We start from the raw sequence: 14,351 nt of genomic DNA, 5'->3' as shown, positions 1-14,351 counted from the left end.
TTACGGAGAAATGTTTTCATACAAGATTTAAAAAATAAAATTGTTAAAAAAGATGTCTTAACAAAAACGTGACATGTTTGGCCTTGACAATTGTGAAATCAAGATTCGTGACAAAGTTCGAAATCTAACCGAATCATGACATATTAGGGGCGTGGCTAATGCAATGAACTATTTTTGCCGGAATTTAAAAATATTTATAAGTAAAAAAAAATTTTTTACTCAACAGTAATTCATAGAATCTTATTAATTTAAAATTGTTTAAAAAAGCCATATTTCCCTATTATCCCCGCAACTAAAAATCATGCGGATAAAAAATGTTTGTGTGTATATTATTACTATTGAATATGACATAGTATATTTTGATGAAAATAATAATGGGTAATTTATTATAAACCATTTGGGGAATAATCACCCCAAGCTCGCTGAAATATTATTCATCTAGTTAGATGTTTTGAGTGTATGAACGAATTTTGGTATGATCAAAACTCCACATTTCTGCGGGCCGGGGGTTGTCCACATGTGCTCTAGAACATTAATATATTGCTCCCTAATATCGACATATGTGCGATAAAATTTGGTGTCTTGTTGTATTTTGACACTCTCAAGGGGACCAGAAAGGTTTGAAGTTTCAAAAATTCGATATTTGGTTTTATACATAATCGGTTAATTCAATCTTTTAAGAACATTTTGGCCCAAAAAACTTCAGTATTCGCAAAATTTAAAGTTTAGGAGAGCCAAAAATGTAAGGCCGTGCATGGCCGGCATAGTGCCCGTAATCCTGTTTCAAAAGTTTGATTGCGTTTTTCGTAAAACATAATTTTCCGCTAGTTTTTAGAATGGCTAAAGATATCGACTTGATTTTTTTTTAAATCAACGATAAATCTTTATCTGTATTACATAAACTAAACCAATGTCTGCATATAAAAAATATTTTTTAATACCGTTTTAACCACAAATAACAAGTTTTTGTTTCTTGGCCGCCATTGCTCTAATTTTGACGATTCTTTATAAAATTTAGGTTCATTCGAATAGAGAAAAATATCACCAACAAAATGGCGCTAATAAAATAAAAAACTTAAACTCGTTCACCCGGATCGCGGCAAGAAGAAAGCAGTTCGCGAGTTGCGCGGTTGCCTTTAGATATAAATATACCTCCCAAGTATTAATGTTTTTGGAAATTTTTAAGCTTGTTTTGTTCATCAAGAATGCACAAAAAATAAAATTTGTTTATGTTTATTTGTTCGTCCACAATCGTCATTCGAATCTCACCCAGTTTTTGGCCGTTGAAACCTTTCTGGTCCCCTTAAATTGTCAGTTGGATATTTTAATCAGCATCAGTTTAGTTATGACACGAGGTGGCAATATATTAATGCAGGCAAGTTACCGAGTACCGAGTTCTCATTCCAAATTATCTTGCTCTATTTTATGTTGGCATATAAAAACATTCGATGCAAGATATAAATACAACTTGTATTCTTTTGTGGTGTAGAGTATAAAATCAACCCTTCGATAATGATATCAGTTCCTACAGTATTTATTTGATTATGCTAACTTTGATATGACAATTTTAATAATTTGAAAATGCGCTGAAAGCTTGACTCCAGCCAAGCTTAACTAACTTTAACATAGCGGACTTTTGACTGTCGAAGGATGTTTTCATATTTTAAAGTTTCAGAATATTAGTCATTTTAAACTGTTTACATAAATATTATGTACTAAAACAACGGATGGAGGAACAATAAAATTTTTGTAAATATATTTCAAACAAAATGGGATTCATAAAAACTTAAAACTAAAAAGGTTTGACATAATGTTTTCCATGCATATTTTTAGTTGAAAAACGAATTGTGTATATATTACAAACATCTTCAAGAAATGACTTTTTACACTCGATGTGAATAAATCTACAGTTCTTCGTATCGGCTCAAAAAACCCCAAGCTTATATAAAGTCTAAATGGTGTAGATTTGAAAGCTGTGAAACAACTAAAAGACCTCTGAATAACAAAAACAGATGATTTAAAATGGGAATGTCACATACTAAACATAACAAAAAATCAATTTCAATTATTTACTTGATAAAAGAAGCCTTCTCATATATAACACCGAATATGCTACTAAAAATATACAAAACCTATATCAGACCAACTTTCAAATATGAGTTTCAAATGTGCAATCCCTATTTTGTTAAGATACCGTCTTGTTGGAAAGACTAAAAACTCTCAGTCTCACTATGCTGCAGGAACGGCGAGAAAGGGGTGAGCTGATAGTCATAAAAGATACTCAACAGTCACTCACTATAGCTGCCCAAATTTGGATCCGTGTTCAAGCTAAAACGAGATGTTCGTCTTTGAAGCTAAAGTCTCAGGCTGGAGAAAACCAGATTCAATCTAAATCCACGGAAGTATTTCCCGAGCAATAGGGTTGTTGATGGTTGGAATAAGCTGCCACAAAAACGGATCTGAATGGGTTCAAAATTGGACTAGATTTGTTTTGGAAAGACTAAAGTGCGCAAACAGCTAACTTTCATTAAAATAGATTTAAGCATATCAGCTTTAAGCTGCTCGCTTAAAATTAATATAATAATGATAATAATTCTAGGAACTAATTCTGTCTGCAGTAGGTTTTTTTTAACAAATTATTAATTTAAATTGTAGATTTAAAATTCCACAATCATAATACTACTCATTATTAATTTCTAATAGGTTCTTAAAATATTGATGACAGATTAAACCAGTGATTTTTCTGTAAGAAAAAATATGCCGGAACTCACGTTTAGTTTAAAAGATAGATGATATCAAAATATTATTAGGTTATTAAAATTAAATGAATTTATTGTATTGGGAATTTCTAACTTTTTTCTCTTCTGACAATTTTTCTTTGTTAAATTTTACAAAACAACAGGACACTTGAAATATTCATATAAAAGGAAACAATATGCCATCCTGGTGCATTATATGACAAAAATTGTCTGGATTTAACATATTTACATAATTTATTTGATAATAATTACTCAAAAAATGAAATATAAAAGAAATTCAACTAATTATATTAATCATTTTATATACCTTCTAGTATTGTAACAAAAACTTGATTAAAATCAATAATCATCATCCCTTTTTGCACTCAATTGCTACATCTATCGCAGTGCATATTTTGTTACACGGAGGCAAGATGCAAGAGATCTTACGCTTCGGAAATATTGCCTTTTAATAAATGCCAAATGTCAACATTGTCGGGAATCGAACCCGAGATCTCTCTCGACTGGAAAATCAATAGTAAACAATAATTATTAAGATAACCCGTGTCTATGTAAGTACCATTGCATCACAATTTTCGCTTTTCCTTTTAGTGTTTTACTAATCCAACAACCCGACGCTTCTAACTACTATAATTCAACGTAATATATAAAACCGCTTCTAACATTTCAAACTGTCGGACATTTCAGTTTAAGCGGGTGAAGGTAAAATGGTGGTGGAAAAATAACAGGATGCTATTTTTAGGCAATTAAATTTATTTTGGGTCTCAATTCTGAAAGTTTATAGAGCCATTTATAGCAAAAAAATAATATCTTCGCTGTAAGGGACAAACAGAGGGAAAAGGACATGTAAAATTAACCATAATTTTTGTGTTTGCTAATGTTTAGCTAACGATTTTTGCTTTCGTTCTTACACACGAGTATGTATTCGGTTTATTTTTAACTAGTCTTTTCCTTCTTTTGAACAGTATTCACTTTGTCTCTCACACAATAGAATATCAGCCGATGATAATATGCGGAAGTTGCCCAACTAAATATGCAAAAACCAGCTTTGGAACAAAAGATGTTTTATTTTAATAGATTTTTTTCAAATTTTTGCTGCGCATAGTGGTGATAATTAAACATTAAAATATGCAGAAAACGAGCGATTCTTTGATCCAGAAAGTTTCCTACTACAATATTTTATCTTTGTTAATAACCGGGTTAATATTTTATCTTTAACCGGGTTGTGGTCCTGTGGCTATTGTCTCGGACTCACGGACCAAAGGTCTGTGGTTCGAATCCCACTCTACCCCAACTTGATTCCTATTTTCTAATAGTGAATTATTTACAACTCCTTGAAAGTGGCCCTCAAAATTAAATATTTCTTTTTTAATTAAAAAATATATATATATATCTTTACTATGGTTAAAAACTAATAAGGAAGGAAAAATGATATTATTTTTAACAAGAGACCTTATTGTATAAAAAAAAATACATTTATTTTTGTAATTTATTTATTTATTGTGAAATAACTAAATACTGAGAAAATGTTTGCTGGCCTTATGTATGACTACAGATTAGCGTATATTGTAAAATGAAAATAGTATATTCATAAGTAGGAAAAGCCGGGCTTTATAACTGCGACTCATATTACAAGAGTTTATCGGTATACTCCACTATTTTTTCGACTCGACTTACATGTACTCTTTCCAGAAATTCTCCAACATTTCTATAGCTCTCCGGTAGAACATTCGTCCGACCTCTCTGTCATCCAAAAATGTATTTCCACGCAAATGTTCCTTGAGTTTTCGGAATAGCCAGTAGCACCGAGTACATATGAGGGGTGTTCAACCAATTCAAACTCGGCTTCGTGAATAGCGGCCTTCGACACTGACGCCTTGTGTGTTGGAGCATGAGTGGTGGGGGCCGGACGAATGTTATACAGTCAACCCTCCTATAACACGATTAATTCCTACCGCGTTTTATGAAACCCCAATCAATACTAATCAGATTATTCATACCGCGTTATAAAAGAACCAGTGCCGCTTTACATGGAAACCGCGCTATAAGAAACTCAGATTATTCGTATCGCGTTATATAGAAATCACGCTAAGTAAATTTCAGAAATAATGAAATTATACATAAATCAGACCACTTTGTTTTGCATTACATACATACCATATATAAAAACTTCATTCTCTAAGTCCAAGTTTTGAAGGATACGTTTAATAAATAAAATTGTATGGAAACATAATACAAATGGTAATGAAAATTTGTAATTTTGCATATTTGAGTGTAGGTTTAGTTCATATAGTAAAATTATAAACTAAAAAAATTGTTTCTAACTTTAATTTAAAATATATTAGATGCTTTTCATTCATCTGTCATATATTATTGACCTAACCCTTTTTAAAGACAACTTTATACTCAATTAAAGGAGATGCTTTATCGTTTTCTTATATTTAAGGGAATTCCTTGATTGTACATAAATGACATTTGTATTTTCCAATTGAATAACATACAGATGAACACATTAGATAAACTTTTCAAGTCATTTATGTTGTTGGAATGTTGTCTTGTACGACAAACGCGTTATAGGAGGGCTGTTCACGATTTTCGCTTTGCGCTATATGGAAACCGCATTGTAAGAATACCGTTATAGAAGGGTTGATTGAACTAGGAAGCTATAGAAATGTTGCGAGCATCGCTAAAAAAATGCAAAAAATAAGGTACGAAAGCTTTATCTCATTCACTTTGAAAAGGGTCAAGGGAGTAGCGTATCGATCAAACCTCGAACTTATTCATCAATAATTGCGTTTCTACTATGGAACTTTCCACTATTTTGCTTATTTCCCGTGTTTTCAATTTCCACAAAGTCCGGTGAAGAGATGAAACTAATGCTTCGCAATCAATCGGTTAATGGACGGGGCCTAATCCAGTTTGTACTGAACCTGAGTTCGCTAGTATTGATTAGATTTGATTTTGTGTTTGTTGAACGCAGGACTAGACACCCTCGGCTGGAAGGAAGACTCTTCCGGAAGTGAGGAACTTGACCCGCCACCGGAAGGCAGACATTATCCCATGGATCTCAAATTAGCGGAAGCCAGGTACTGATACATTATGCACTATCTGTTTATAAATTTGCGTAAACTACTTTAGGAGAGCCTTAATCTATCTTGCCTCTTCTTCACACCCGCGGGCTCTCGCCGTCCTGGAATGCCGTCGATGACGAACTTTTGGCTTTAATCGGCGGAACTAAGGGACGCGGGATTTACGTGAGAGGAGGCGAGGGTGCTGACTAGCGATAGGGTCTCCCGGAGGCGTCTTGTGTTGTCCGCATGCTCCACTTAGGAGCGGATGAGGAAAAAGAAGAGAAGAAGAAGTATTATGTTGAATTGGGAAAATAATCTAGTGGACTGTAAACTTTTTTCTTGTATCAAATAAACATTATTATCAAAATAAAAGATAGAGCAATAAGAAGTCCGTTTATAGAAATCTTTAAAGCTTTTGATGCGCCTGAGATATGCCTAATATACCGTAAAATTATTCAGCTATACAGATTTGGAGATGGATATCGTCATCCCCCTGCTCAGGATATGAATTTATGACAAGGGCAAGAATTTACATCCCTGTCAATATTCCTCCCTTAAACATAATATTTGATCAAAGGCGCAAGGATTATTTTTCTGCCAAATGAGGAAGTTCAGTGATACGGGAAATTTGATATAAAAGTGTTTTAATTAAAATTAGAGCGTTTAATTGTACAGAAAAGTTTCTCAAAAATGTATAAAAAATTCATAAAAATGGTTTTAATAAAAACGGAATGATGTCGCAAGTTCTTGTGAATTAACCGATCAATTACAGCATTGACATGAGTTGTGATAATTTTTTTGGTTCTAGGAAGCCCCCTTTTCAACATTTTGTATAATTTGATAGCTACGGGGTTCTACTTTTAAGTGTCATGACAATTCACCGAGTTTTTTGTAACATTCAATGAGGAACTTCAGCCCTACAGGAAATTGGATACAAAAAATGTTTTCTTGCGCGTGAAAATTGTACGGCAAAGTTTATTAAAATCGGGTTGTGGTCCCGTGGCTAGTGTTGCGGACTCACGGATCAGAGGTCCGAGGTTCGAACCCCACTCTACCCCAACTCGATTTCCATTTTCTAATAGTGAGTTGTTTACAACTCGTTGAAAATGGTCACCAAAATTGAAATATTTATTATTATAAGAACGCTAATATTTCTTTCTTTTTTAAAATTTAAAATGTGCAAAAAATTTTTTTTATAAAAACGCACTACTTTAAACATTATCACTGGTTCATATGGACCAACCGATGATATGAGAGCTGTGAAGGATATCCGGTATACTTACCGTAAACTAACCAATCTTGAGAACTGACAGAGAAGAACCTCTGACGTCACATGCGGAGTTATTTCAGAAATATAAAACTTTCAAAATCATAGCGCTGATAATATGATTTATAAAAATATTTTTTTTTGGCTTAGTTTAATAGTCTACTAACAAATATTTTTTTTTTCAAAAACACACAACTTCTTCATTGGTGTAAAATAGTCAAGTTGTGGTTTGAAGCGGAAGCCCTTATCCCGAATGCGATAGGAATCTATGTATTTCGTTGCAGGGCCCAGTTGGAAGAGAAGCGTATCGCTGAGGAGCGCAAGGCGCAGGAGCTGCGCACCCAGTACATGGAGAGGATCCTGCAGTACCGCACTCACCTGAGGGACGCGAGGTCGCAGTCCACTCAGCTGGACGCGGAGGACGCAAGGAGCGCGCTCAGGGACCCCATACAGTTCGTCTTGGGAGGAGACAAGTATGTATAGTACACATTACCCGTTAGTGCTACTGACAATTCCCGGGTCGGGGTGTGAATCCAGTCAAGTCCAAAATTTACATTTTGAGATATAGCAAAAACAAATTTCAACTAATTTTCTTACATTCATATAATTATAATTGTGTTTGTTCGTAAGTAACAAATAACGATTTATCTTATGGACTTTTGATTGTGTGTCTAACATGCTGGCTTATTGACCCTCAACCAGATTAAATTCCCTTTTTTATATACCAACTTGTAAAAACAATTATACCTCAAATTCATTCATTAGATGTACCTGTAGAAATTATAATAGACTCAGTATTGATGCATTTGTACAGAAAATTTCTTCATGGGGTCAATTATTTGGGATAGTTGCTGAATGTGCATCTTGAGTGGTTTATGCTATGTATATGTGCCACATGTAATGTATATGTTTGTGTATGTTTTATATGTACGTTCATGTGTGTGTGTGCGTGGATGTCTCAGAGTGTGCATTCGGTATTTTTGATTATTTTAATTTATTACCAACGATAACCTCCATAGAAAACGCAAATGTTAATAATTATTCTTTTCTCACTTGAATTTCTTATTTATTTATTTTTTTGTCACATTTAATGTTTACATCTTTTGCATAATTTATGGAAACTAAATTGGTCTTTTTATGTTAAAAAATTGTTGTTTTTAATACTTATTATGTATGACTGTATGTTTTCTGAATAAAATAAAATAAAACTGCCGACGTTAATTTACTTACTCATTCTCTGACCTACGTCTCTCGAGACTTTTGTGTTAATGTAACCTGATTATTTAGTTTTTTAAAATATATTTGTATTATTTATTAATATAACTAAGTTCTTCAGTATTTAAGAAACCCGTTTAAAAGAAAAAAGCAAGATAATAAAGAAAAGATACGACACAAAAACAATCGCACCGACGTCTCTCAGACAGTGGTTAAGTGTTAATATATTTCATTACATTTTTGACGATTTGACATGACAATGACAGTTTTGGGCTTAACTGGATTCACACTAATTATTTATATCGTTTCCAAGTATCAAATAATTATCGTATGCTATACATACCATAATCTTTTTCCAATAAATCCCGATGTAAAATGTTGTATTTCATGCAATATAATATCGTATCTGCATTTTTACAAAAACTGTAAAACAGCTTTTATAAAATTAGATACAAAAATAAATATTTATAATTTTTTAAAAAATCAGTCTATATATTTAGACTTATACGATCCAAAAATATTTTTAAATCCTTCTCCTGTCACATCGCATTTTGTGGGTTACGATATTATAGGTAGGTGTCGATATACTGGAATTTAAAAATGACAGTATGCATAGATCTATTGTGTTTGTAGTATAAACTGGACAGGCGAGGAGCTGAACAGTGTGGGCGGGCGGGCGCAGAGTCGCTCCCAGCTGCAGCTGGCTCGGGGGCCGGCCCCCGTCCCCGCCCGCCCCGCTACTGTGCGAGCCCCCCAGCCCCCCCCCAGGAGGAACGTCCCACAAACAGGTAGCGCGCAATGAACACATCATTTTATAATATTTATTATATTCAAATGTGAATTTGCACTCCTTGTAAATTCAGTTGGATTATTATGTGTCTGGGCGATGAAGAACACAGTTCTGTGTGTGAAATAGAACCATAAGATAATGGAGTGGAGATAAGTTTGCATCATAGTGTAGTGATTGGCATAATTGCCTATCACGTTTGAGGTCCCGGTTCGATTTCCAGGAGGGTTGACATGAAATGTTTGTTTTAAAAGGTGGTTTTACACTGAAGTATTTCTCTGTCCCTGGACTGGCATCTGAGGCACAAGACTGATTACCTTACCTTCCCGTAACAAATGATTTAACAATGCAGTGCCCTTTGCACCATCGGGTGCAGATAAGGGTTTGGTGTTGATGTATGTATTTTTAATGCCCGGAGTCCATATTATAGAGATAAATATGTAAAAATAAAACACCATTTTCTGTGGTTTTATCGTCTATTGCTTATGCTTCACTTTATGGTCATTCTTCTATTTCCAACCAATATTTTTTGCCTTGTCTTGAACTATTTTATGATTTTTTCATTTGTCTCAAGTTTTGAAGTAATGGAAATAAATATTTATCGAATCCGAGATCCGAAATTGAGATGAATAAGTCACTCAGATACCAAAATAATATTAAAATCTCTAAATTCCACACAAGTCATGGTCAAAATAGCTTTGTCTTCAAAGGTGTCAAAAATTACAATAATCTCCCCAATGAACTAAAAACTAAAATATCTATTAATAAATTCAAAGTAAATTTAAAGAAATTTTTTAAACAAGTGTAAAAACTGCATTAAATTTTAATTAGTATGAATTTATTATTATTTTCTGTTTATATTTATGTTTTATGTTTTTGTTTTTTTCTCATTACTCTTATTCTAAAATTATATAAACTCTAATAAATAAACAACTATAACAGTGTAAGTCACTCTCCAAGCACAAGAGTTGGTCTCTTTTTTTGGAGTTAGTTATAACATTTACTAGATGTATAAAAGTAGATATGTATAGAATTTAAAAAAAACATGTACCATTTATGAAATTTATTTATTGAAATTTATTATGAATTTATTTATTAATAAAAAAATCCCTAAAATTTGTTTTTCAATTTCTAACATACCCTGATCTGCATCTGATATATTATGTTTTGTTCTCAGGTTCCATAATCCGCTCGCAGAGCTCCGAGGCGGGGCTAGACGACTGTACAGATGACTTTCAGCGCTTAGTTTCTAGCATAAACAATAATAATAGTAACAATAGGTAACATGAAGTTTATTTATTTTATCCGCAATGTTTGCCACCGCTTATTATGGAGATTATAATACTGTTTCTTTGTCAGGTTGGTCGGTCTCACTCGTCAACAAACTATAGCTAGCGAGGACGGGACGGGCTCGAGCAGCTCGGAACAGTCGTTACCCGCCGGCGGCCTGATGCAGGACTCGGGAGCCAAGTCTATCTCCTCCGTCAACCGGTCCAACACCGGAGATATAGAAATACGGCCGAGACGCAGAAAAATACATTTTCCCTTTGCCAAAAAAGTCCCTAAGGTGACGAGCGTAAACCAATCCTGATATTCGACACTAGCATGTAATAAAAAGAAATGTAATTTAAAATTATCGCGGCAGAGAAGTTTGTTAATCGAATACGCGAATCGCGAACCAAATTATTACTTCTAAATAAATAAATTACTATGTTAGTTGGTGAATGATATGAAAGGTGTGGGATACCGATATTTATTATGGTATGTGATAGATTTGCAAAAGTAAAACATCTCTTGTTAGTTCAATTGTTTATTTTTTAAAAATAAGTATTTTTAATTTTCCCCTTCGCGTGATAACCAATTAAAAATGTGTAGGAAATAAGGTACTATTTGTATCCTCGTAATGTGTGATTTTATATGTAAAGTCTAATCGAGTGCCTGACGAATGTCCCATGTAAATTTACGAGTATGAGTGGCGTAATCGTATTAATTTATACTTATTTTTATTTCATGTGATGCAATTAAACCGATTGCATAAAGTTTGACTATTACTCGTAATCATAGGAGTACTTATTTGAAATTAGTAAAAATGACGAAATTCAGTGGTTTTTATTTTTATTTGTTAATAGATTATCAAACTAAGCCAAAAATATTTAAAAAATATTTTCATGCATTGTATTCTCATCGCTATGATTTTTTTAACTTTTGAAATTATTCCACCCGTGAAGTTACTAGTTCTCGTTGGTGGAGTTGTCCTGACATTTAAAAGTAGTAGCTATCAAAATACACTAAATATTTTTAAAAAATGGCTTTCTGGAAACCGGAAATCTATCACAATACATGCCAAAGCTGTAATTGATTCACAAGAACTTGTGACGTCATTCAAAGTAATTAATTTTTATTAATGTTTTCATACATTTTTGAGAAACTTGACCGTACAATTAAATGTTCTCATTTTTATCGTGTGTAGAAAATATTTTTTATATCCAATTTCCCGTAGCACTGAACTCCCTCATTATATTATATTTACTAGAAATTGATTTTTCTTTTACAGGTTAAATTAATTTTAATTTTTTTCACTACACCCGTAAGATTTGTATATTCAATGTATGGTATTGTTACAGATACACTGGAACCTCTTTTATACATGGTTTTAAAATACAATAATTAAATTTTTTGAACCTTAATTCAACAATGCATTGTAGTAATATACTATTGTTTTTTTTTATTTGGATGGAAATATTGCGCAGGCTCTGGATATCTCAAGCGATGAAAGTGATATTGTTCCAAATGTGCGTAATATGTTAACAATCCATATAATAAAAAATACAATCTGAAAATTTCGCTATCCCGCTCACCAATCATTCAATAAAAATGTGTGAAAAGAAGATGGATTTTGGACGGTTTATCTTATTCTTAGAGGTGGGGGTCAGCGCTATGCGAGCTCCTTACGTCACTGCGACCTGTAATAAAGGTCCCCCTCCGAGCCCCGCTACTGTGTGAAAGGCGAGAGTACTCACTTTGCTAAATCTCCCCCTTTGCTAAATTAGGTAGGGGGCGAGCTCCTTAACATCCTCAGGTTTAACCCCTGGTCTCTTGAGGATGAGGCTTCTTTTACGATGCAAAGCATCACATTCACACAGAATACGTGTAGGTGTTTCCTCATCTGCACTGCATAACCTACATTTAGAAGTTTTCAAAAGGTTCGTTCAGCTTAACTTACTTTTTATAGATGTGTGTATAGGTGTGTGTGTGTGTGTAATTTGGAGCATCTTGAGACATAAAATACTCAAATTGAATAATCTAGTGTTTCTACCCACCAATAGTTACGATGAAAAGTAAACCATTTAAAAATTTTTTGAAACCCCAAATTGATTTTTAAACAAGGAAACTTATATGCCATCATGATTTTTTTAGTATACTTTTTTTAGACGGCATTGCGTGGAACATATCCACCGTGTAAAATGAGGTTCCTGTGTATATAATTCACACAATAAATAGTGCCAATGAAATAGAAATGTACAGTGCATTAGCAATTTTGCTGCACAATGTACTATTAAACTGTCATACAAAATTATATTTTTATTATGTAAAATCGTAGATCTGATGTGTTGAATAGTTTTTAATATGTTTTAGATAAAATTAAATGAAATTTTATATGTGATAAGTTGAAACTTCTGTTTTTGAAATACAAAAACATATCTTGACTTCGGATTAACAGAGCTTTTGACGATGACAAATTAATCCACGTATAACTATGCGAAAGACATTAGAATATTATCGTAATTAATTTTTACAAACTTTATTAAATGATGAATGAGGTTTGAGAATATGAGATTGTGATTACAGGAGTGTATCACTGTCTATCGATTAAATATTTATATAATAAATAATGTATGATAAACTTTGTATGTGATAACTATAGTGAATGCAACGAGGACTCTATTATATAATTATGTTTTCTGCGTAAGGAAGAAGAATTTAAATCGTCGCATTTCATTTACCCTTTTAAGACATATTCAATCTAGACATAAATTAGGACTTTTCGTTGTATAATCTACAGAGCACGTTACTAACATTTGTAGAAAAATCTATAATTTTATTTTGTATTCACCTTTAGAAACTTTTTCTTATACCAAAATAACTGTAGTATTATTCATTATTACTGCTCAGTTAATGTCGCGCAAGGCTAGTATGACATATTGCACCAAAATACTAATCAGCATGTATATTTTTAGACACTTTTGGCTTTCAATTTATCCGAACTTACATATTATGCTTTCAAATTGTGGTTTGATGCCTCATTTAAAACATTACGTATCCCGAGCTGTTATTCAAAGGTACTAATATGTATTATATTACTATACTGAGACAGTACAGTCGAAACTTCCTCATCATATAACTTGTACACCTTTTAACTGGTAATCTTTTCGTATCTGGTCGACCAAACAAGAACCCAAAGATTATTGATTTTGTCTATGAATTTTGCGTAATATTTCAACAATTGTTGTTTTGTTGAACAATTGAATTCACTCCGTCAGATTAACAGAAAGTATTTTTATCATGCACCAAATAAATTGAGAGTCAACTGTATTTTTAAATCTACGAAATATTAATGTACAATTTTTTGTCTGTCTGATTTTCTAACTCAATAAGGTGATGAACGATTATTGTTGTATTAATGTATATTTTTAAAAGGTGATTTAAAATGTTGTGATTGTCAATTTATTTCCATCCATATAATAATGTACTTCCTAGGCTCGGCTCTCCATATTTACAGAGTATTGCATAGTTGTTTAAGTACTCTACTTTAAATAACATCAGCAATAATAATGTTAAAACCTCGTTCCTCTCGTGTATTCCTTAGATTTAAATCATCACACCAATATTTAATATTGTTTGTAAGGTTATTTTCTATTGTTTGTAGATACATATATCGCTAGCCCGAAGCAACAGTGAGATATCCCCGAAGAATATATTCCGAGATAGTCAGACTTTGAGGTGTGTAAAGGGTCTGAATGAATGAAATTATTTGAAGTAGATTATGAATACTATTGAACTATTTAATTTCCATATTATATTATTTGAAATATTAATTTATTTAATTTATTAACATATCTGCATGTGTATTTTGAAATTGGAAATTTCGAGTCTATCTCACTGTCGCTTCGAGCTAGCGATATCTAGGAACTAGAATCTCCTACGAGCAAGTGTCAACTACAGACCACTACTTAGTTAGAATGTATTTATTA

The 14,351-nt window shown here is 32.8% G+C and overlaps 1 protein-coding gene across 2 annotated transcripts in view; it reads left to right on the top strand.

The window, feature by feature from the left end:
- Positions 1-11,249, top strand: part of Stim (stromal interaction molecule) — a 96,790-nt gene extending 85,541 nt beyond the window's left edge. For both annotated transcript variants that reach the window (XM_088243534.1, XM_088243543.1), the window contains exons 12-16: positions 5,740-5,845; positions 7,382-7,570; positions 8,946-9,100; positions 10,277-10,379; positions 10,459-11,249. In XM_088243534.1, coding sequence (XP_088099660.1) covers positions 5,740-5,845; positions 7,382-7,570; positions 8,946-9,100; positions 10,277-10,379; positions 10,459-10,690 — 785 coding nt within the window. In that variant the 3' untranslated portion in view covers positions 10,691-11,249. The remainder of the gene's footprint in view (positions 1-5,739; positions 5,846-7,381; positions 7,571-8,945; positions 9,101-10,276; positions 10,380-10,458) is intronic.
- The last annotated feature ends 3,102 nt before the right edge of the window (positions 11,250-14,351 follow it).

The sequence above is a fragment of the Micrasema longulum genome, unplaced genomic scaffold (genome assembly GCF_059751315.1).
Source record: "Micrasema longulum isolate JH-2025_06_02 unplaced genomic scaffold, ASM5975131v1 h1tg000023l, whole genome shotgun sequence".
Taxonomy (NCBI): domain Eukaryota; kingdom Metazoa; phylum Arthropoda; class Insecta; order Trichoptera; family Brachycentridae; genus Micrasema; species Micrasema longulum.
Note: the sequence above shows the minus strand (reverse complement) of the source record. Positions and strands in the feature narration are given on the sequence as shown.